Here is a 23873-nt window from a genome sequence, read left to right on the forward strand (position 1 = left end):
AGTCCCATCTTCTCCAAGTCCCATCTTCTCCGAGTCCCATCTTCTCCGAGTCCCATCTTCTCCGAGTCCCATCTTCTCCGAGTCCCATCTTCTCCGAGTCCCATCTTCTCCGAGTCCCATCTTCTCCGAGTCCCATCTTCTCCAAGTCCCATCTTCTCCAAGTACATCTTCTCCAAGTCCCATCTTCTCCGAGTCCCATCTTCTCCAAGTACATCTTCTCCAAGTCCCATCTTCTCCAAGTCCCATCTTCTCCTAGTCCCATCTTCTCCGAGTCCCATCTTCTCCGAGTCCCATCTTCTCCGAGTCCCATCTTCTCCAAGTACATCTTCTCCAAGTCCCATCTTCTCCGAGTCCCATCTTCTCCGAGTCCCATCTTCTCCGAGTCCCATCTTCTCCGAGTCCCATCTTCTCCGAGTCCCATCTTCTCCGAGTCCCATCTTCTCCGAGTCCCATCTTCTCCGAGTCCCATCTTCTCCGAGTCCCATCTTCTCCGAGTCCCATCTTCTCCGAGTCCCATCTTCTCCAAGTTCCATCTTCTCCAAGTCCACTGCACGGCCCGTCACGCTCATTTTGTTTTGTGTCTCGTGTCGTCGAACGTGGAACGTAGATCGCGAGTCGCCGCGGCTCCGTTTCTCCCCATGAATCGACTCCGCCGTTGATGCGTTTTACGATGGCAATTCAAACCCGTCTCGACCAAATTGTTTCTGATATGAAATCTGATTAATAATTCACATCTCCCCTATCCGATCGCTGCTTGCGCTTAGCCGAGAACTCGGCTCGCGTTGTTGAAGCCGTCACCGCTGTGCAATGAACGCTCGCGGCGTGCTGTCGGAGAGCGTCGTGTGCATGATGCTAAACAGACGACTCCACACGTTCGTCAGTAAGAGCTCCCCGTGTGGCCCCACCAGGAGAGACGAAGCATGCAAGAGGCGACGTTTTGGGCAATGACCCTTTCTTCGTGGCACGGGGCACGAGAAGAGCGCCCATATGTCCCCCTCAAGGTCCCTAAGATGTGGGCATGATGCGGATCTTCGTGCGGGAGCGTGTGGGAGTGTGTGGGAGTGTGCTCTATGTTGGTTCAGCACCACTGCCAACGCAGCAGCAGCATCCCCAAATGATGACAGTGGCATGGGTCTGTCTGTGTCGCCGCTTCGTGGCCCACTGGCCTCTTCCTTCCCGACTGAACACCTTGAATGTCTCGCCCGGAACTTGTTGACGAAGAGCCCCGAACTGGGGACGACGTCGGCTCTGGCTGCCTGGAGCCCTCGTCACCACCACCACCAGACACACACCACCACCAGACGCCACCACCACCACTACCACCACCACCAGACACCACCACCACCAGACGCCACCACCACCAGACGCCACCACCACCAGACGCCACCACCACCACTACCACCACCACCAGACGCCACCACCACCAGACGCCACCACCACCACTACCACCACCACCACCAGACACCACCACCACCACCAGACACCACCACCACCAGACGCCACCACCACCAGACGCCACCACCACCAGACGCCACCACCACCAGACGCCACCACCACCACTATCACCACCACCAGACGCCACCACCACCAGACGCCACCACCACCAGACGCCACCACCACCACTACCACCACCACCACCACCACCAGACACCACCACCAGACACCACCACCAGACACCACCACCAGACACCACCACCAGACACCACCACCAGACACCACCACCACCAGACACCACCACCAGACACCACCACCAGACACCACCACCAGACACCACCACCAGACACCACCACCAGACGCCACCACCACCAGACGCCACCACCACCAGACGCCACCACCACCAGACGCCACCACCACCACTACCACCACCACCAGACGCCACCACCACCAGACGCCACCACCACCAGACGCCACCACCACCACTACCACCACCACCAGACGCCACCACCACCAGACGCCACCACCACCACTACCACCACCACCACCACCACCAGACACCACCACCACCACTACCACCACCACCAGACACCACCACCACCAGACGCCACCACCACCAGACGCCACCACCACCAGACGCCACCACCACCACTATCACCACCACCAGACGCCACCACCACCAGACGCCACCACCACCACCACCAGACGCCACCACCACCAGACGCCACCACCACCAGACGCCACCACCACCACTACCACCACCACCACTACCACCACCACCAGACACCACCACCAGACACCACCACCAGACACCACCACCAGACACCACCACCACCAGACACCACCACCAGACACCACCACCAGACACCACCACCAGACACCACCACCAGACACCACCACCAGACACCACCACCAGACACCACCTCCAGACACCACCACCAGACACCACCACCAGACACCACCACCAGACACCACCACCAGACACCACCACCACCAGACACCACCACCACCAGACACCACCACCACCAGACACCACCACCACCAGACACCACCACCAGACACCACCAGACACCACCACCCATTCCACTCTATCGCCAACCCACGCGTGTCCCCTGCAGTGCGCCATGTGGCGCGCGCTGTCGCTGTGTCCAGTGTGCGGTGTGTGCGGTGCGTTACGGTGAACATTCACATTCTCTTAGCCCGGGTTGTTGTGATAGGGACCACCACGTGTACCCGTTACAGCCGTTCGGCGATCCACTGCTGGACGAAGGCCCCAGCCGTGGCACAGGCCCTGAGGGTTGTTGCACCGAACGTGAACACGCCGCTCCGTGCGGGGCTGGTTGAATGTGGCGAGGGGGAGAGGTTTTGTGCGATGGACCGGTTCAGAAATCGCTCGGCAGCGCTGACTTGAGGCGTGGCCGGGATGTGAACTCGGCTCGCTGGGCACGTTGGCGTCAACCGCTGCGGCACCGCCTGCGCCAGACGGAACGTCACGGAGCGAAAGTTGATATTTTGTTTAGACGATGAGAGGCTTCGTGAATGCGAGTGCCATCCTTGCGCAGGGGCCGTGTTCATCGTCTCCGTGTCAGCCCCAAGGTTCGTGCAGCACACGCACTGCCGGAGCAATGATCGGTGCGCGTGTCCGCGCGCATTTGGGGAGCGGTGGCGCGGCGCGCTAAGAACCCGGCGAGCCGAGTTCAGTTCCCACTCACGACCGGCAACAGTGGTGAATGTTTGAACTGGGTCTTGGGCCTCCCCTAGGTCGACTCGGCCTCAAATGAGTACCCGGGCGATGTGTATTCGTCGCCACTCGGGAGACAAAGGCGGCCGGGCGTGGTGCCGGCCACCCACTCCCTCGTGTGCCGTACCGGCCTTCACAGGTGCTCGCTTGCAGTCCGTTAAAGGCTACATGGGGGATCTTTGTCTTTGTGAGCCGGGGACCCTGGCACCACGAGTCTGCCAACACGAAGAGCTTTAAAAACAAATGAAGTCGCGTGCTCATCCGGAAAATCCATTCCGGCACGACTCCCATTCACATCCGGAGCTGCCGCACCCCCCCCCTCTCCATCACCCCCCCCTCCATCAACCCCCCCTCCATCACCCCCCCCTCCATCCCCCTCCCCGCTCTCCATTACCCCCCCCCCCCCTGCTCTCCATCACCCCCCCCTCCATCCGCCCCTCCATCACCCCCCCCCGCTCTCCATCACCCCCCCCCCCCCCTCCATCACCTCCCACGCGGTAGCGTTGGCAGTGGCGGTGCCACTTGTGCCGACCGGCACCGCCCCGAGCGGCCTGAGAACGGCCGGCCTGGCCCCCCGAGGGGCCCCGTCCATCGCTCCGCACCCTGGGACGAGGCGGCCGCAGGTGCCGCAGGTGCCGCAGGTGCCGCAGGTGCCGCAGGTGCCGCAGGTGCCGCGCGCTCCGCCGAGCCGGGCCCTGGTGTGGCCCGAGGTGATCGTCGCGAGCAGCACGGGGGATGTGCGTGCGGACACGAACGCGCCGTGGTTACACTCTGTAACACGACTTTTCGTTCCCGGGTAGTAAGTGTTATTTTATAATTGGGTATGCCTCACAAACTTTGATTTGTGACCAGGACTTTATGTGAAGGAAAGACACAAATGCACACCACGTTTTCTCATTGAAAATAGGTAAATTTCAAACTATCACTGTCCTGGTCACAAAAGCAAAGTTTGTGGGGAATAATATCCATTTTCTGCACTTTTGAGGCATAAGCAATTAGGAAATAACACTTACTACGCAGGGACAATTTTTATATTTTTTTACTCCAGTGATTTATCATCCCCGGAATTTTACCATCGCCATTCGTGCGCCACAGTCACCTAATACACACGCACGCGTATGTTACATGTATGTTATATGTATGTTTTATGTATGTTGTGTGTATCATCATCGGCAGCAGCCATGGTCAACCCACTGCTAGATGATGGCCGCCCCAAGCTGCGCCACCTCTCGCCATAGCATCTGCATCAGCTGATTACGAAGTGTGTCTCGTGTACACGGCATGGAGTCCTCTACTTGTGTGTTTTTCAGTGAATGGATGGAATGTTCACTGTGGAGCTTGGAGGTGACGGGTTAGATTTTGGTCGCGTCGATGCCGACTGATGTTAGTCTTCGCAGGATTATTTGGTGGTGTTAATACGCAGCTGTCTTGGTGCGTCCCACGTGTGTCCCCGTGTGTCCCACGTGTGTCCCCGTGTGTCCCACGTGTGTCCCCGTGTATCCCACGTGTGTCCCCGTGTGTCCCCCGTGTGTCCCCCGTGTGTCCCACGTGTGTCCCACGTGTGTCCCACGTGTGTCCCACGTGTGTCCCCCGTGTGTCCCCCGTGTGTCCCCCGTGTGTCCCACGTGTGTCCCACGTGTGTCCCACGTGTGTTCCACGTGTGTCCCACGTGTGTCCCCGTGTGTCCCACGTGTGTCCCACGTGTGCAGTGTTCTCGTCGCTGAGCGTCCAGCTGCTGCCGGAGCTGCCCGCGTCGCTGACCGTGTACGATGACACGATCGTCATGACGGGACAGACGAAGAGTAAGTGCCGCCCGTCCCCCGTCGTTCTTCGCGTCTGTAGCCGGACAGCAGAACTCTCGAAATCCGTCCCCCAATTCGAGATTCCTAAAAACATTCCTGGGGCCCCTGCGTGGGGGGCGCGGGGTGGGGGCTGTTCGGATGTTGAAGAATTCGCGATGGGCCCCGGATCACGCAGAGGGCTGTGGGACAATTCCGCCACGTCCCCGCGGATTTCTGTAATGATCGGTCACTCCGCCGATTGCTATCGGTTCTAATACTTCACCAGTCGGGTAACGTGAAAATAGTCGCGGGAACAAGTCGTCTGTGTCGCTCTGGGGCCCCCGAGTGATCTGCCACAAAGAGCGGCCCGTCAACTCGAGCAGCCGATCTCCCCGCCGTGCGTGCGCGACCGCGCGATCGTCTCGCTCGCTGTGGCACCCAGCTCGGCCCGACCCACTCCCGGCAGTGGGTCTCGCTCGCCGGCACCGGGCGTGGCCAAGGGTACGCGGCAAGCGCCGGCTAAAGCGCGGTTCACGTCCGTTCCCCGCGCGTTCGCAGAGCGGCAGGGGCACCGGGCAGGACGACGCGGCTGGCGCTGCTCCGAGCGCGTCCGCGCTCGTTGCGCAATAACGCACGATGTGCTTGGCGTTCCCCGATTATCCTTCGAACACGCGGACCGAGGTGATGACGGCGTCGTGGCCAACGCCGTCAATGCCCCCACCGGCACCGCACCTCGCCGCCGAGGTTTTTGACCTCCGCTCGAGGAGATCGCGCCGCTGCCGCTGCTGTTGCCGCTGCCGCGCGGTCGAGACGCGGCGACCTGCCCCTAGAGTAGTCCCCCCCCCATCCACCGTCCGCTCCGAGGGGCTCCATCCCTTTGGTTGACGGACTCGTGGGGACCGCTCCGAGTCGAGATTATCTGATCTCAATATTCATTCTTGTGAGTTGCGGTTCGTGCATATAATCTCGTACATAAGCACCGATTATTTTTGATGCGTGTGTTTGTGTCCATTATTTTTGACCTCTGCCGCCACTAGAGGCCGCTAAGTTCACCGCAGATGTACACACACCAAAAAAAAGAAAAATTCTTGAATTGGAATGAAAACGCGTTTCCTAATTGCCTTCTTTGTGCGGTTATTTTTCCTGATTTTAAAGCCGTTAATCGGCACGGTGGTCACATGGCAAAGCGCTTTGGTCGTCGAGATTAGCCTGAAGTGAACCTGGGTTTCGTGTCGCGGTGCCGGCCCCCGGAAGTTTGACGAGCGCCCCGGGTGGACGTGACCGGTGCGGCAGTGGCGGCATCACGCTCTGCGGAGGCCGCCGCTGGAGATGGGCTGGCACCGCAGGCGGGCTGGCGATGTCCACTCTCGGTGGGGTGCCGCGGGGGCTAGGAGGTGTTGACTACCTCGCCTGGTATGCAGGAGGTCGTGGGTTCGATCCCGACCGTGACCCCTGCTGCTGTATATTTGGAGTTTCCTTGTTTCTCCCCGTGGTCGCGTGGATTTTTCTCCAGGTCCTCTGGTTTTTCCCTCCGTTAAGAAACGCGCGTTTAGAGTATTTGGCTGTGATGAATTTCCACACGACGATAAGCCACTTCGTTGACCTATCGTTTGTGCCCAGATCTCTCTCAGTGGGCCTTGCCTGGTAAAGTAAAAAATTGTTTATAGTCGTAGCAGTTTGCTCGCTAGCACGCGGTACTGGAGACCCTCGTGTTTAGCTGCTCCGCGTCGATGCCGACGAGTGGTAGGATCCCGCACGGAGCGGTTGCGTGAGGTTCGTCGTGGCGCAGCTGAGGCCCCCCTGCTGTACACGGCGCCCCATTGCTCGAGCGACGCGGAGATCCCGGCCACCTCAACGTCTTGGCGGCCGCACCGGTCCCTCGTCGCGCCAGCCGTGGGTGCTGGTCGCCCGCGACGACGAAACCGATAGCTACACACTGACAATAGCTACACACTGACAATAGCTACACACTGACAATAGCTACACACTGATGTGTGTTTAGCTATGGTGATGATGATGACGACGACGACGATGCTGTTGTTGATGATGCTGGTAATGATGATCATGGTGTGATGTTATTGTTGTTGTGTTGCTGCTTCTACTGCTGCTTCTGCTGCTGCTTCTACTGCTTCTACTGCTGCTTCTGCTGCTGCTGCTGCTTCTGCTGCTGCGTGCAGGCGCGGCCTTCCAGCCCAGCGTGCAGCTGCCGGTGGCGGCGCTGGAGCTGCCGGGGAACGCGACGCTCCGGCAGCTCTCGGCGTTCCTCACCGTGGCCGTCGCCGACTGGGAGCTGCGCAGCTTCCCGCACATGCTCGGAGTCGAAGCCAACGCCACGGGTAGAGAAGGCAAAGCACCCCCCCCATCCCCCCCTCGTGTAGCCTTTAACAAACTGCTGCTGATGCTGCTGCTGCTGCCCGCCGCTGGCCGCCTGCGTCTCTTGCGGATCCCCGCTCCGTGGAATGTCTCGAGTTTGGGTGTTGAAGCGGAGCCCACGCTGGACTTGGCGGTTTGGCAACACATTCGTCAATAATAACGCTGCGGCCTTCAAAAGGCAAATTTTTTTTTAATGCGCAACATTTCAGGCAATGGCTCTTCTTCAGGGCTAACGCAGGCAGAGAGAGGCCAGAGAGACAGAGTGGAGAGTAAGGGCTAGAGACCGCGCTCCGTGCCGCGGCGTGCATCGCACACGTTCAGTCTGGGGTTGGCGGCTGCCTCCGTGAATATTTAGCGATGGTGTCGGCGAGCGTACGGCACTTGCAATGCGGAGGTCACGGTTTGATCCGATCTTCCGGCGCGGCGGCTGAAACTTTGGCCCGAGCTTCTCAAATCCCTCCCGCCTCTGTCCACCCGGCGGTAGAAATGGGCACGCCACAGTTAGTCGATCGCCAGGTTGCGTGCGGCGGCGGCGGCGATGGGGTGAAATGTGGGTACGCGCGTTCGGTCGACGTGGCAGAGCGGACCATTCGCCCTCCGGAGCTCGGCGGAGCGGAGGCCGCTCCGAGCGGGGCGAACTCGGAGAGCCCGCGGCACCGCCCTCTCAACATTGTCTGTTTTTTTCATTCCCCGTCGACCTGCGACCGCACGGCGCCGCGCCCCGCCAAGGTAACGGCAGCCACGTGGAGCTGAAGCCGGTGTCGGCGGCGCGCCTCCGCCTGGCCACGGAGGAGGGCGCCGAGGTGGAGGCCGCGGGGCCCGTGCAGCTGCGCCTCCCCTTGCCGCCTCGCTCCACGCTGCGCGAGCTCGACACCGTCCCGGCCTGGAACTACGACCGCCGCGTAGGTGAGCGTCGCCCTCCCTCCCTCCCTTCCTCGCGTCCTGGGTCCGTGTCGAGGTTGGCGAGTGAGCCAGGGGACGGCTTCGGGAGAAGCCACGTGGTGAATCTCTGAAAGTCTGCCGGCGAATTATGGAATGGGACGGTGGCGTCACTGCGGTTCACGGTTTGAGACGCAGACTCACAGGGAGATCCGTAGACTCGCAGGGAGATCCGTAGACTCGCAAAGACACCCGTAGCCTCGCGCACAACGGTGTCACGGTGTGACGGTGTGACGGTGTGGTCCACTCGTTGAGACTGGTAACCACATTCGAACTCTGGGCCGTCCCTCGTTGCCCATCGGTGCAGGCGGAGACAACCGCACGTGGCATGCGGTGGTTCAACACGGAGCGCGGTGTGGAGCGCGGTGTGGAGCGCGGTGTGGAGCGCGCTGATTGACAGCGCTGATTGACAGGAGGAGGTTTCTCTGTGGGGCCGGCGGCTCACCTCTCGCACGGCGAGGTCGGGGCCAGGAGTGCGATCCCGGCGAGGGGCGGCGTGGGGTTCGCGTTTTCTCGTCGCTCCATTCTCCAGATTCGGTCGTCGAAGGGGAAGCGTGACCGGGGTTCGGTCACCGCTCCTGGCATTGGTCACGAAGGGAAGATGGTGCCTGAGTGCAGTAGGACTGTAGGCGTGTGTGTCTGTGTGTGTCTGTGTGTGTCTGTGTGTGTCTGTGTGTGTCTGTGTCTCTGTGTCTGTGCGTGGAGTGTAGCGATTAGCGCTACACGCTGCACTACGAACCTGGCGACCCGACTTCGATTCCCGCACACGGCCAACACCGGTGACGATTATCTGAAACCGGTTCTGGGCCTCCCCTAGGTCGACTCAGCCTCAAATGAGTACCTGATGCGGTGTGTAAAAACATCGCCACTAGAGAGACAAAGGCGGCCAGGCGTTGTGCTGGCCACCCACCCCTAACAGTACTTGCCCCCACAGTCTGTTAAGGCTATACAGGGAGTCTTTGTCTTTGTAATTGGTAGCTAACAGCACTTGCCCCAACAGTCTGTTGATGGCTATACGGGGGATCTTTGTCTTTGTCGCGTGCAATTCCTCCCACTTTCGATGACCGTGAAAGCGACTGAAGAATAAAATCAACTTCGCTCCACTGAGATCCTGACCACGTGGGCGGGATAGCTGACCGTGCGCGAACACTGCGGCAATTGGCATCTTCACCAAATGAGGTGCTCCTCTAGGTCAACTCGGCCTTAAACGAGATTAGACTAAGACAGCGCTAAGCCAGCGGCCGTCACCGCGTCGTAAATCCGCCTCGGGCAGTCGCCGCGAGGGAGTCGCCGATTGACCGTCGGAGGGTGACCCCCAACGGAGCCGACCGTGTTCGTTCGCTCCAAGCCGCCCGCCGCCCGATTAAAGAGTCGCGGCCGTGAGCCGCGCGTCCAGGACAGGGCTCACGGGAGACTCGCACCTCCTGCCGGGCGGCGGCACGTCCACGCAGACGCGCTGGGTCTCACGCTCGCCCTGCTCGCTTCTTACACGGCCGCGTGCTGCGGGAGCGTGGGAGCCTGGCACGCAGGGGGACGGGATGGGGACCTTGGGAGCCGAGGATGGAGGTGCCGCGTGGGGCCGTTGTGACTTTGGGCTCAGAGCGGACGGGACGGGTGGGCGATGGAGGCACAGGAGAGAGACGCCGTCTATCGATCAACGCGGGCAGCGCCTGCATACGGAGACCGATCAACGCCGCGAAGCGTTTCTCTTGAGGCTTCGCGGCGCCCAGCGCGGGCTGCGGATCCCGTGGGGTGCGGGGGGGTCGAGCACGTGGGCCACGAGGAATCACCACCAGCTGACTGTCACGTGGACGGGGAGTCGCCACGGAGGGTTGCAGACTTCGGCCCCTCCGCGTTCGCTCGTGTGGCTGAACCACCGCGAGTTGCCCCCCCCCCCCCGAGTTGCCCCCCCCCCCCCGAGTTGCCCCCCCCCCCCCCCGGCTGATATCGAGTTCCAGACGGTGCAGGCGCAGCCCGGAACGGCACCGGTGGCAGAAGCCTCCACTAGGGGGAGCCCCTCTGGGGAGCCTCTCTGGGGAGCCCCTCTGGGGAGCTCTTCTAGGGGGTACTTTGGCAGGCACGTGTCGGCTTGGTGTCGTGACAGGGGCGGGGAGTGTCCACACTTTACCCCACCGCACGCACACCAATGGTTGGCTACTGTACGGTGCGAAAGAAGTCCAACGTCCTGTACATGTATATCAATGGTGTGTACGCCCTGGGCTTGCACTGAGGCTTGGATCAAGGCAGCCGAGTGCTGACGCCGTGAGACTCCCCGAGACCCCCCCGAGACCCCCCCGAGACCCCCGAGACCCCCGAGACCCCCCCGAGGTTTTCCAGGGTGATCGCGGGAGGGATTCGCCGTTTCGTTCCACGTCCATCGCCGCCACATTCCCCGTCTGTCACAAGACCGTGGTTCAAATGTGCTCAGCGGATTTGATTGCTTTGTTTGGTGAGTTTTAATGTTTTTTTGACGGTTGGGGGGGGGCTCAATACGCCCAGTGGCCAGCAACAAACATCACTCGTGAAGGTTGTAACAGATGAGAGCGTGTCACGCTCTTCTTGAATTGAGCGCTGTTGTTGTAGTAGTAGCAACAGCAGTGTGGCGTTGTGCTCGGGGTCTGTGTTGGGTCTCAGTGAAAGCTGTCGCACAGAGGAGTTGAAGCGACAACTCGATGCCCGCGCGCCTGGCTCCAAGCACGGGGGCCGAGGGTGACGAGCAGGCGGCCCGTGCACCGCCGCCTGCAGCCCCCTGCCCATCCCCATCCCTTCCCCCCCTGCCCATCCCCATCCCTTCCCCCCCTGCCCATCCCCATCCCTTCCCCCCCTGCCCATCCCCATCCCTTCCCCCCCTGCCCATCCCTCGCCCCCCCGTCCTCCATTGTCCTCGTGGACGTAGGAAGCGCGTGGTGCCGCTTGAGCTGCTGCTGCTGCTCATTGTTCGTGGGGAGGGGAGGGTGGTGGTGGAGGCGGTAGAGCAGCGGTGGGGGGGGGGGAAGACCCATCGCAACGCAAGGCTCCCACCCCTCTCCTCCCGGCCCCGCTCCCTCTCCTCCATGCCCCACTGCCTCACCCCCCCCCTCTTCCTCCGTGTCCCCCTCCCCCGCCACGGGACGAGGGAGCGCACAAAGGCGGAGGAGGAGGCGGCGGCGAGCGCGGCAGAGCGAGTGCGGCTCCCGAGCGAGCGCTGTCCCCCCGCGCGCGCTCCGCCGCGGCCTCCCCGCGGAGCGAGCGGGAGGAGCGCCGCGACCCGCGGCGATGCTGCGGGGACGCGGGGTCGAGCCGCAGTGAAGTGGCCGCCGCGCGCGGCCCCGAGAGCGAATGTGGCCGAGTCGGTAGTGGGGGGGGGGAGAGGGCTTCGGGCTTCGCGTCGGACGGACGAGCAGTGGCGAGGGCGCGGTGGTGAGTTCGCGGTTTGTTCTGCGGGTCACAGACGTCAACTCGTGGCCACGGTGGTGGTGGGGAGTGGTGTGCACTGTGGCTGTAAAGCTTGGCTGTACTTGTGATGTTTGACTCGACTTGTAATGTCTGACTATATTTGGCAGTGTTGTTTGTTCCACACGGGGCAGGGTTTTTAGGTGTGGGTGGGCGTGGGGGGGTGGTAGAGAGTTTTGGTAAAACGGTATTTGAAATGCGAATTTCAGCAGCCAATTGGCATCTTTTGCTTAAAACCTCCTGTCTCGCTGGGCGGGTACAGCCCTCATCAGTGTCTGCTTTGAAATAATTCTCGGCGTTTTATTGAGAACTTTGCGGTTGGGTCACGCTCAGGACGGGATGGAGCTCCCGTCTTGACGGGCTTTCATCACAAATCGCTCTTTGGCAATTTCCTGCCACTTTGGCGTCTCTCTGTGTTCACAAGTTTGTGAAGTTTGTGAAGAGACGGGCGGAGGGCTGAACTTGTGCGCGGTGCCGAGTTTGGGCAGCAGCAGCTGTTGTGGATTTTGTCGACGAGTCTGACGTTTCGGACACGCGCGGTGCCGGCCTTCCCCGTGTTGTGTCAGCTGCCGGGAGACGGTCTGGGGTCACGGCGCCCGGCTCGCGACTCGGGCCCACCGCTCGCTTGCCCGCTGCGCTTGGGAGAGAGCGGCAGCACAAGCGGCTACGAACCCTGCGACCCGAGTTTGATTGCCGCTCGCGACCAATAACAGTGGAGAATATCTGAACCGTGAGACTTTGTTGTCGTGGCCTCTCAGCACTTCAACACCGGCTGCTGCGGCCTTTGCCAGCTCATCGGCCCTGCACGAAGTGAGGGGTTCCGTCGCCTGCGCTGGGTTTCGGCGCGTGCGTCGTGCAACGCGGGGCCGCTGGCTCGGAGCGAGGGGCCGCTGGCTCGCAGCGAGGGGCCACTGGCTCAGAGCGCGGGCCCACTGGCTCGGAGCGCGGGGTCGCTGGCTCGGAGCGCGGGGCCTCTGGCTCGCAGCGAGGGGCCACTGGCTCAGAGCGCGGGCCCACTGGCTCGCAACGCGGGGCCGCTGGCTCGGAGCGCGGGGCCTCTGGCTCGCAGCGAGGGGCCACTGGCTCAGAGCGCGGGGCCGCTGGCTCAGAGCGCGGGGCCGCTGGCTCGCAGCGCGGGGCCGCTGGCTCACCGATGGTCGTTGCCCTTTCGATGGCTGCCCCGGCGTCTGTAGCCGCGTGCCGCGCGTGTGCGGGATTAGGTGTTGTGAGAGCAAGAAGCCCAGGCTTTGAAAGTTCACTTATCCACTCTGCGTGGATGGAAGTCACCGCACTGATGGAGGCAACATAAGGTTTTCGTGACAATTATAGAATAAAAAAACAAGTGATAGCCATTTGTCAATCCAATATCAGTTGTGCAAATATCTGACTCTACATCGAGTTCGTGTTCAAGTCGATTATTGTTTAACCACGCGAGCGATCAAGAGAACAGGACGAGTCTCATTTGCAAGCGTGACCTGGGCAATCCAACATGACGAAAGCAATAAAACACTAAAACCAAGTACTGTCCAGTGCAATCATGAAGCAGACAGACATTGGAGCGACAGAGAGAAAAATAACCGCGCAAGTAGAGATGGACGTGTACGAGTCACTCGTCACGCTGGTCAGTGTGGGTTGGTAAAGGCCGAGTTGACCTAGAGGAGCACCTCATTTGGTGAAGATGCCAATTGCCGCAGTGTTCGCGCACGGTCAGCTATAGCCGCGACTCGGAGTGGAACTGGGGTTGTGCCAGGTCAGTAGCACACCGCCACACCCGGTATCGGTGAAGCAGTTGATCGTTTTGGTTTATTGGCTCAGGCTGATGGACAGAAATCTTTTCCTAATAGCCAAACGAACTATATGTACAGTGCATTCGTTTAAAGTGAGCGAGTGATTTGCGTGAACTGCTCTCGTGTCATCATCATCGTCGTAGCCAGCCACTCTGCACGAACTGCGCGATGAGAAGGGCATCCGCTCGCTGCAAAGCCCAGCCCCCTCGATGCGCATTGGGAGAGCGATGCGTCTCCTCGTCTGCCTCTGCGCTGCGGAGTCGTAGATTTTGCGCGCCAGAGAGTAATACCCGCAGCCTCGCTCGCCCCGTCTCCCCACCCACCCACCCAACCCACCCTCCCACCCGCACGCACGCGCCAGCCTCCCTCCCATCCAGTGGGCAGAGAGGCCGTTGATGGAATTCCAATTTCCAGCGCCGCACGACGCCCGCTGCCGCTGCATCCGGGTGCAGGTGGATGAGGTCATTTGAACTCGGGCGTGAAATGCGCCGAGCGGGAGTCGTGGGGCGACGTGGGGCGACGTGGTCCTCCACATCCGGGGGACGCGGCGGGGACGACGGGGAGCAGCGACGGGGATGAAGATCCCGAGCCCTTCTCACGGGGACTGCTTGCAATCCACAGGAAGCGGCGGGGGGGGGGGTGTGCTAATTAACGGCTGGACCGGCGCGATTGATTTATTTCCCTCCTCGATGCGATGCGCAGCGGGCAAGGTAATAAAAGGGCTGCTGCGTCGGCACATCTCCAGCGAAGTGTACGCGGCGGGGTGCCTGGCGCGAGGGTTCGGGCTGCGGCGGCGATTCGTGCGCCGCTCTCGCTCACTCCGTTGCCGGCGTTCTGAGCCGAGGCCGAGCGGACGGCTGGGTGGTGGAGCTCCAGCTGGGTGGTGGAGCTCCAGCTCGGTGGTGGAGCTCCAGCTGGGTGGTGGAGCTCCAGCTGGGTGGTGGAGCTCCAGCTGGGTGGTGGAGCTGCCGGCTGGGTAGTGGAGCTGTCGGCTGGGTAGTGGAGCTGTCGGCTGGGTAGTGGAGCTGTCGGCTGGGTAGTGGAGCTGTCGGCTGGGTGGTGGAGCTCCGGCTGGGTGGTGGAGCTCCGGCTGGGTGATAGAGCTCCGGCTGGGTGGTGGAGCTCCGGCTGGGTGGTGGAGCTCCGCCTGGGTGGTGGAGCTCCGGCTGGGTGGTGGAGCTCCGGCTGGGTGGTGGAGCTCCGGCTGCGTTGCCCAATGAGCGAAGGGCGGCTCCTCGCGATCGCCGGTCAAATGCAAATGAGCGTCTGTCGAGGGCCGCTCGATCGTTGTCTGTCGCGTCAAGGTGACAACGACGACTCGTTAATACGCGGCAACCACAACAACAACATTTACTCATTTACCCGGGAAGGCACACTGAGGCCATGCGATATGTTCAGTCGGGCCCTGCACTGTTGTTGTTGTTGTTGTCACGATCTAGGATGTTTAAACAATTCTGTGCTGCTCCTGCGTATGGCAGCAATACGTTCAGGAGCTCGGTGCCAACGTTGCGGGCTTCTTGCCACGACGAGGCGGCCCCAAGAAGACCGTTTGGGTATTTCGCTCTTCCTCCTCCACCGAAGGAGTGCACAGCATCAATGGTTTGCTGTACGGTCCGTAGTTGTGGCCAACGATTGAGTGTCGACGCGTCTTCTGCGGTGCCGCAGTGGACTCGCGCTGCGGGACGCGTGACGGAGTCGTGTTTGTGTGTGCACGCGTGCACACACACACACGTACACACGAGTGCCTGTGCGTGCTACTACCGTGACGGACGCGCCTTCGTGCGTTTTTTTGTTTACGGCCGCGATGAGTTGGAGCAAAAGTAACTTTGCGTCCCGCCGATGAATCAGAAGCAGCTGTGCATTGAAGCGGACGCAGAATCTCGTTCTTTGGTTTTGTTTCAGATTTAGGGGTGGGGGACACAACGGGCAATGGAAGCTGCGGTAGTCCACGTGGGAGGGCTGCTCAGGAACCTACCGTTGTCAACATCCAAGACGCGTTCCCCTGCACTGTTGCTTTTCATCGTTTGCTCGAGAGGCATGGGGGGTGATTGTTAAACATTTTTTGAATGTTACCGTAATTCGTCTTTGAAGTGCAGGCGGCTTCTCTTCATCTTAAAACCTCGCCATGTGACCTCCATCGTCACCCATTGTCGTCCGTGGCTACTACGGTCGTCGGCTTTCCCAGCGCCAATCTGCAGTTACAAGACAAATGACAAACGCTTAATGTACGTGGTAGTACCAGCGTGGTAGTCCCAGCGTGGTAGTAGAGCGCGTACCTTTGAGTCAAATGTCAGCGTGGCGCAGTGGTCACAGCAAGAAGGTGCCTGAGTTTGAGTCCTGACTTGGATGCCTCTCTGTGTGGAGTGTTGCATGTCTCCCCCTCTTCTGCATGGCTTTCCTCTGGGTTGACGACGATTGATGATGGTAGAGGCTGCCACATGCTTGGTAGAGGCTGCCACGTGCTTGGTGGAGGCTGCCACGTGCTTGGTGGAGGCTGCGTGCGAGTGAGCTGGGGTCGTTGGCCTCTCTCCCCCTCTCGGGGCGCGGTGGAGTGGCAGGGCAGACGGGACGGCACGTATGGCCGTGTGGCCGTGATGGCGAGCGAGCGCCAACCGCGCTCGCCGCTGCCGGGAGACGCTCGCCGCTCTGCACAAGGACAGCGAAGTCTCCGTTGCGCTCGAACACAACAAAAAGAGAGACTCCGGAGCAAAGGCGGCTGGGCTGCCTTGGCACGCAGAGTGGCCACCCGCTGTGCCCTTGCCAGACTCTACTTGTGGCAGCCATCTTGAGAATTTTTTTTTTAAATGCCGTTGATTTTGGTCAGTTGTGACATCCCTGTTGAAGTTGGTGGGACAGAGTGCGTGCGACGAATGGTGACAGCGTGTGCGAGTTGCAGTCATGCGAGCGGTATTTTCTGAACCGATTGCTGCGGAGCTTTGAGTTACTCGAGCGGGACCCAACTTGTGTTGGTTTGGCGCTTGGTGTTCGTGCGCGTGGTTCAGGGTCCCACGAGTAGAACGCAGCCCACCGAGTAAGACCCCGGGGTTTGTCGGGGAGCTCTCGTGGTGCCAGGCGCTTGCTGACAGCACCTTCTCCCATTTGCTTGACAGCTCAGATTTACTTTGTTTAACCAGGTGAGTACTCAGCAGGCAAGGGATCGTCTCGTTGGCAAGAGCGACCTGGGTAAAGACAGCTGGAGAAACGTGACATTGATCTGTATTTATACCCACGCTTTGCTTCCTCTGTTGTTTGAGTCTCACCTATAAAAATCAGTGTGCCTTCACGAGCACTTAGAATGGCTTTAACAGCCACTGCTGTGGTTTTGTGGGTTTCTTGTTGTTGCTTTGCCTGGAACGGGGTCAGGACGAAACGCTCCCCTCCTCTTCACTTGTTAGTTGCACGAAGCCAATCTGGGTGTTGGCGACCACCGTGGCGGACTACGTGTGCATGCCGTGGCTAAACTTTGTGCCGCCGAGGTCCCCGGTGATGAATTCCAAGCGCGCGCGAGGAAGACGAGCCGGGCCAGCTCGCGACGGCCACGGGGGATGGCGGTCGCGGAGCCGTTCGGGAAAACCGTCACCCTAAGACCGAATGCGCAGCTGCGACCGCCGGCTCATTCCCCGGCTCCCATGAGACCCCACGAGTTCAAGCCTCGCACAGTGCGAGCTCCAAGGAGTCACGCGGCGTGGAACTCCGCAGAGCGAGCCCACGAGCTGGAGGAACACGAGAGTGGGAAAATTGGACGGGGGGGGTGGGAGGGGGCCCCCCTTTTTAATTCCCTGCACCAGGGCCCAGGCCAACCACGCCCCAGCGCGCGCTTGGGGAACACGGTCGATGAGTGGAGGTCGGCGGGCGCAGTCACTCCCCGGGTTGCAACCTTGGCGATCGGCGCACATCCGGAGGGGATGTGGGGAGAAATCCGCGCTACGTCGTGGAGTTGTGCGGCTGCCCGGGCCAAGTAGCGGCCCCCTGGTGATGCGTGTCGAGCGTTGACTCGCAGATTCCAGATGTTTGAAAGATGCTTTTTGAATTTTTACGGTTGTGGCGTGGAGTAGCGTCATTATCATGGAATCATTTCAAAGTGACGCGAATTGGCAGCAACCTCACGCTTATGGCTTAAAATGTTTGGCACGGGGGCCTTTATTTATTATGATTGATACAGCATTAAATCTGCATTTGTAAAGCAGCAGATGACTACTTTCCTTAACTTTCCGCACACCAGGGAGTGGCTTTCAGGCCAACAGAAAAAAAGGTCAGTTGCTGGAGTTAATTTTTTATAGGGGAGAAAGGTTGGCTTTTGTTTTCTCTCTAGCGTGTTGGGTAGGCCGGTGTGACGAGTGGCGAGATTCATTTCCTTGTGGACGAAGGCCCGTTCAAAAAAAATCTCTCCGTTTGTCACTGGAAAGATCTGAGCTGGGCCCCCTGGCACGAGATCGTAAAAAGAGCGGAGCCGCATTACCTAATGCCATTCATCACCCTCGCTGGACGGTCACTACCGCAGCGTCCTGCCGGCAGAGTGGGAGGACGAGGATGTGTATGAGGAGCTTTTACGTGCCCATTAATCTTCACGAAAACGGCCCGAGCGCGAGTCTGCAAAGTAATAGATCCTTTTTGCGGGGACCGCCGTTTCCGCGTGGAGATTCTCAGTAAACAAGCGGCAAGCCTCGGACGGCTCCGCCGCCACGGGGGAAGCGGCCGCGCCGTGCGGCTCTTCCTCACCGCACCTCTCTACAAAAGTAACTCCTAATCCGAAAGATGAATTGCACGTGACGTATTGAACCAGCCGTGCAATCTCGAGTATCTGGAAAGAGATGTGGTGAATAGGGAATATTTAAGAAAGTCCAGAACACCACTGTTAGGTGATAATTATCCATGCCTAAATGCAGATGGGAGTCGTCGGCCGCGAAATATGTTGCAGATGGATTTGGGACGAGTGATAAATAGTAAGGGTGGGCGATAGGGTTCATTTACTGACAGTCTTTCCACACTCGCCGAATCGTGTCCTGCGCGATTCACTTTCCCCTTGGCGCCGTGTGCGTCCCTGCCACTTCACCGAGGGCCGCCCCAGTTGAGTGGCCCAGCTCGGAGCAGCCAAATTGTGCGGGGCCCCGGCTCGGAGCGGCTCCCAGGGCCGCAGCGGTCCGGCAGCGGTCCGCGAGCCAGCCAGAGCAACACCCGCCCGTTACTAATGAAGCCTGCGCTCCGTTTAATTTGTGACGCAAGCCACCTAATTGTAAGTTTAAGCTCGTGCCTTTAAAGCTGACATTTATCGAGCGAGAATGGGGAAACTTTTTTTTTTAACGGCTAAATGGTTCCACTTCATGAAACTTTATTTGGACCGAACCAAACAAGTACAGTGGCAGGGTATGCAATTAAACGGGCTATGGAATGAAAGTCTGTGTTGTATCCGAAATGTAATGTATCTGCGTACTGTCTGGTAGTGTGTGTGTGTGCGCGCGGTCGTATCGTTTGCGAACAGCTCTTGCCCCGACAGCCCGTCAAGGCTATAGTGGGAATCTTTACCAGGAGTGGTCCACGCCACACCACCTCCTCGACGCCGTGCAAGCCCCAATAGGCGCTCGCTAACAGCACTTGCCCCAACAGAGACTGGTCCTGGCTAGAAGGGGCGTCTTTGTATTTGTCTTCGCTGAAAACCTTATGTCCCTGTTTGTTTACTTACTACACTCGGCAACCATCGTTCTGAATCCACGTTGGCGTTGATCTTAATTTTACAATGAACGTTTTTTTAAAAGTAATTTGCCGAGCCAGCTTTAGTTGGGAGGAAGCGGTTATTTATTAAATATTGATTTTTGTAATCTAGTATTCTCGAAAGCTTCAGTAAGCCCTCTTGTTGGTTGTTGCTGTCGTCCGATTTCCACTTGCTTGTTTACGCTCCGATTTCTATCCGGTTGCACAAAAATCGACGTGAAGCTTGGATTCAAGGCCAAAGAGAAGTCGGCCGCGAGTGGCGGCCACAGGCGACTTGGGCCGCCACTCGCATCTTGGGGCACGGCAGCTGGAATCACGGAATTGTATTCTTCTAAGCCGGGCGACGACGGCTCGCTGCTATTTTCACAAACGCTCGTCATTCCTCCGACGGAAGGAATGGCGGGAATTCCCGCTCACTCGGGGCGTAACGCGATACGTCGATTCATCAAATCTTACGCTCACAGTTCACGCCGTCGGGGTTTTTTTTAAAGATTCGTACGCGTTGTAGTTAATGGGTGTTTACCTCACCCCTGCAGCCACCTCGGAGGCAACCGCCATTGACTTGCAATGTTAACAAAACATATTTAATGTTCCCTCGAATCCTGCAACACTGCCTCGGGTTGCCAGGGGCGGGAATGGTTCCATTTCCAGTGTACAGAACACAGGATGTGAGATTTTTTTCCCTGCTCCCGTGTTGCAAGTGCGTGCGTGTGTCTACTCGTGCTTGCTTGCAGCTGTCCTTGATGGCTTTGGCAGCAGCACAACTTTTTTCTATGGAGATCAAATATCGTGGTGTGGTGGAACTCTTGAGTTTTCTCCGTGTTCGAGAGGCGATGCGGGGCTAGTCGACACGCACGGATGTGGGAGCTGACGGCAAGGCGGAGAGGAGAAGGCGAATCCTGGACTCACACGGCCGCCTCCTTGTCAACAAAGCCAAGCGACGGTGGCTCTGGCATGCGCAGGCGCGATTACTCGTACAAGCCGAGCGGCGTTTCGTCAACAGTGATGGCATTGTTTTCCCAATTCTAAGCGAGCTTGCCAAACGGGGGGGAGGGGGGGGGGTTGGGGGATGAATGGAGGTAAATATAGGCCCTCTGTTTTTGAGAACTTTAATGGATTTCCATCGCTGGTTTAGTGGAGGCTGCTTGTCACGTGGAGTTGTGTTGGCAGCGTTCAATCGAAGGAATCGTTTCTCGGCACTCGTGAAATCACGTGTCTGCAGATGTGTGCGTCTTGAATTATGTCTGGAAAATAGCGTGAACAACCACCGCACCCCTACCCTCACCTCCTACGCAACGTTGAGAACTCGGAGGGGAAATCGCACTAAGGCCAGAAACAAACGAGCGGTAATGCACAAAGCCACCCGACATCACCGCGCTGCGTGAACAACACGCGCCGCCGCTAGCTTCGGATGCCAAGAGGCAAAGTTGTGGCCTTATTATTTTAGGCGGCAGTGGACCGAAAAGACAACCGTGTACTGGTTTCGTGCTTGTTAGGAGTCATCGGCACAGTGTAGCCGCCATGGAAAGGGACGATGGGAGGACAGAGCCGGTGGTCGCGATCGCGCTCCGCTTTGAGTCTGTGCTCAAACATTGTCGTGCCTTTTTAAATCCTTTATATTAAGTTCACTTGCTTGCTTGCTTGCGCGCTTACGACCGTGCAAATCTTTCGGTCGTTTTTTTAACCCACTTCCCGTGATCCAATCGAGCTGACATTTTGCACACAGACTCGTTGTGCGTGACACTTTGGTGGCAGGCAATCATCTGACCCATAGGTGGCAGCCATCTCAAGCCAGAGGACGAGAGGACTCTAGCTGCCACGCATGTAAAGGATTTATAGTGAAAAACTTTATTTTTACGGGTTAATTTTTTCTGTTGTTGAAGATCCTCGTTGCGCATAGCAATGCTGCTTTGGCAACGGTGTGCAGGCAATGGCCCTCTATCCGTGTGCTATGAACGTCAGCTATTATGTAATATTGTTTTCCTTTTAAAGCCGCTGTGTTCTCATCGACAGACGGCTAAGTCTGACACTGCTGAACCGCTTGACTTGTCTTCGCCATTTCACTCCGTGCTGCTGCATTCACACAATCGCTCCCGTTCCTCCTGCAGCCTCCAACCGAATGACCTTTCCCGATTGCAATGGACACTCGGAGCGATCGATTGCTCGTAATTAGCGTTGCCACTGATCGTTTCTTCGACGCTCGCGGACAGCCGGGCGGCTGGCGGTCATTACCCCGGAGGGGGGGTGGGGGGTGGGTTCAGGCTCCGTCGCAGCCGCGACCTCCGTAGGCCCTCGTCGGCTCCAGGCTGGGCAGGTGGTTATGCTATTTGGGGTCGTCGGAAGAGCCAACCCGCACAGTGCCAGTAGTCTCCGGCGAGTGGAGTAACGGCCCCCGGGTTAACCCTCCACTCGCCTCCTATTAGCACGGTTAGCTACGTATGGTGCGAAAGAAGTTCAACATACATACATCATCACCATTACCATCAGCCATGGTCTATCCACTCCTTGATGAGGCCTCCACAAGCGGTCGCCATCTCGAGCGGGCCTTGTGATGTAACGATCCGTCTAGCTCCGCCATACGGGCCAATTTAATTGCTGCTCCTCCGCAGTGGACGTACCCCCGGGAGTCTTCGTTTGGCTGCCGCTCGATCGCAAGTCTTTGGTGTCGACTACCGGCCACCAACCCTTCTTGTGACGTGTCCTGACGAAGCTCTCTCGATATTCAATATTTCGCTCAACTTATCCGTGTCCTCTAATCCATCTGTTCTTTTTTTGTCCTCGGTGTAATCGTCAATTTTGTTCGCGTTAAAATATTTCGCCGGTTTAAGCCTCGCATTGTGTCCATCTATATCCAGTCATGTACTTGGTTTTCAAAACGTGAGTGTTTTGCCTCAAGGCCACAAGTCATTTGTCACTAGGCACCCTGGACTATCTTGCAAACGAGATGTTCCGTCTCAAGGCATTATTCTGGTGAAATATTTGAATAAATAAAAAGTGCCTACTTAATACACTGCACACCTTTGCCTGCTTCCACACGTCCTCTGTACCAGACTGCTCAACAACATTATCATCGTGATCATCAATATCGTCATGAGCTATGGTCTATCCACCGCTGGATGAAGGCATTGACAAGCCGGTCCTGCGATTCCCCGAGCCGGACCCCCATCGCCGCGTGAACCCTGCGGGGCGGCTGCCCTTGTGACCGTCTGCTGAGGGCAGTGCCCCGTCCGTGTCGCTTGCGTCGGGCGCGCAGGGGCCTGGCGAGAGGCCGGGCTGGGTCTCGTGACGCGGCAGGGAGGCGGCGACCTCGCGTGGTGCTACTCCGCAACGCGCCTCGGCTACTGGGCAGCGGCCTTCCCACCCCAGCCTCCGGGTACGACCCCCATCCCACACGTCGCCCGCCCGCACTCGCTCGTGCCCGTGCCACTCCATCTCCGCATGCCCGGCCGCGCGCTCCCTCATAGCCGCACATCAAACGGCGGCGCTAAAGGCGCTTACGGCACCACTTAAGCTGATTTCTTACACGCGTAATGATTTACAGAATAATAATGCTCATTAGCCAACGGTGAATAACACTGCTTTGCCACAGTGTGACCTTTGCTTGGCTTTGTGGATTGTATGGCCATGTTTATAGCCAAAAGCCCCTAAAGAATGCTAATTACATAAATTTACGAGTAATGGTCCACCGTTTTCCATGGTTGTGGATATTTTGCTCAGTCGATCGTTAGGAAGGCCCCAATTTGAACACGTGATTGACCACGGGACCAAAACGCCCAAATCGCCTTGCAGACAGCAACAAACATCACTATTGAAGGAGCAAGAGTGTGTGCAGTAGTAGCAAGAGGTAATACTTATCCTGAAAGAAGCATGGCTCAGACACTGCAATAAAATTAAGATCTTGTGGCAGATGTTACAGTAGTGCCTTCCTGGTTGCCAGTATTAACGTCACGGTTTGTACTGAGTCACACATCCATACAGACGGTCAAGTTGAAATTCACTTGCGCAGCGAAAACTATCCACACATTTGCATGGCGCTGGAAAAACACGAACGCCAACAACGTTTGCTGGGAATAAGAGGTAGAAAGGTAAAGGTGCAGCCCTGCAATTTCTTGCCTCACCACTGCTGATGTGTAAGGGCTTTCGCTCGAGAGCGAACTCTTAGAGCATATTTGGCCTACTCTTCTAAGTTGACCAGACGTGTCGGAAGAGGTGGGAATACCCACACTTTACTCCACCACGCGCTGGGGTGAACCCATTTATCCTGCTGGGTGGTCAGAGGTGGTTTTGGCGGGAGGGGGGGGGGTTAAGAAACTGGCCCCCATTGTGTCAACTGCCACGCCGGGAGATAGAAGAGAAACGCTGACCCCTGGGATTGCAAGTGCAGCGCGCTCACGATCACGCCACCACGGGCCGCTTAACGAAAGAGTGGCATTCCCACTCGAGGCGCAGCCACTGCTGAATAGTACGCGAGTGCTGGATCCCAAGCTCTCGCAGCGGCAATGCCCTTCATCTCCTGGACAGCCCGAGTTTGGTCCATTAACAAATGCTTTTTAATCTTAAAGTGATTTTACTTTAAACGCGCCGGCGCTCCTGCGCCGTGCGTCTCGCGAGCCCGCTGCTTTTGCTGCTCATTGACAGCTGTCGACTTTAAAATGCTGACGCAGCAGCGGAGATGGG

General features: G+C 58.5%; 1 protein-coding gene across 1 annotated transcript in view; it reads left to right on the top strand.

The window, feature by feature from the left end:
• The window catches only part of LOC144721340 (protein FAM171A1-like), a 36813-nt gene that overhangs the window by 5570 nt on the left and 7370 nt on the right, over positions 1-23873 (top strand). Inside the window, exons 3-6 of the mRNA XM_078598931.1 lie at positions 4885-4977; positions 7134-7292; positions 8059-8235; positions 22450-22569. Of these exons, the coding sequence (XP_078455057.1) occupies positions 4885-4977; positions 7134-7292; positions 8059-8235; positions 22450-22569 (549 nt within the window). The remainder of the gene's footprint in view (positions 1-4884; positions 4978-7133; positions 7293-8058; positions 8236-22449; positions 22570-23873) is intronic.

Source organism: Lampetra planeri, chromosome 1 (genome assembly GCF_965212315.1).
Source record: "Lampetra planeri chromosome 1, kcLamPlan1.2.h2, whole genome shotgun sequence".
NCBI classification, from domain to species: Eukaryota; Metazoa; Chordata; class Hyperoartia; order Petromyzontiformes; family Petromyzontidae; genus Lampetra; species Lampetra planeri.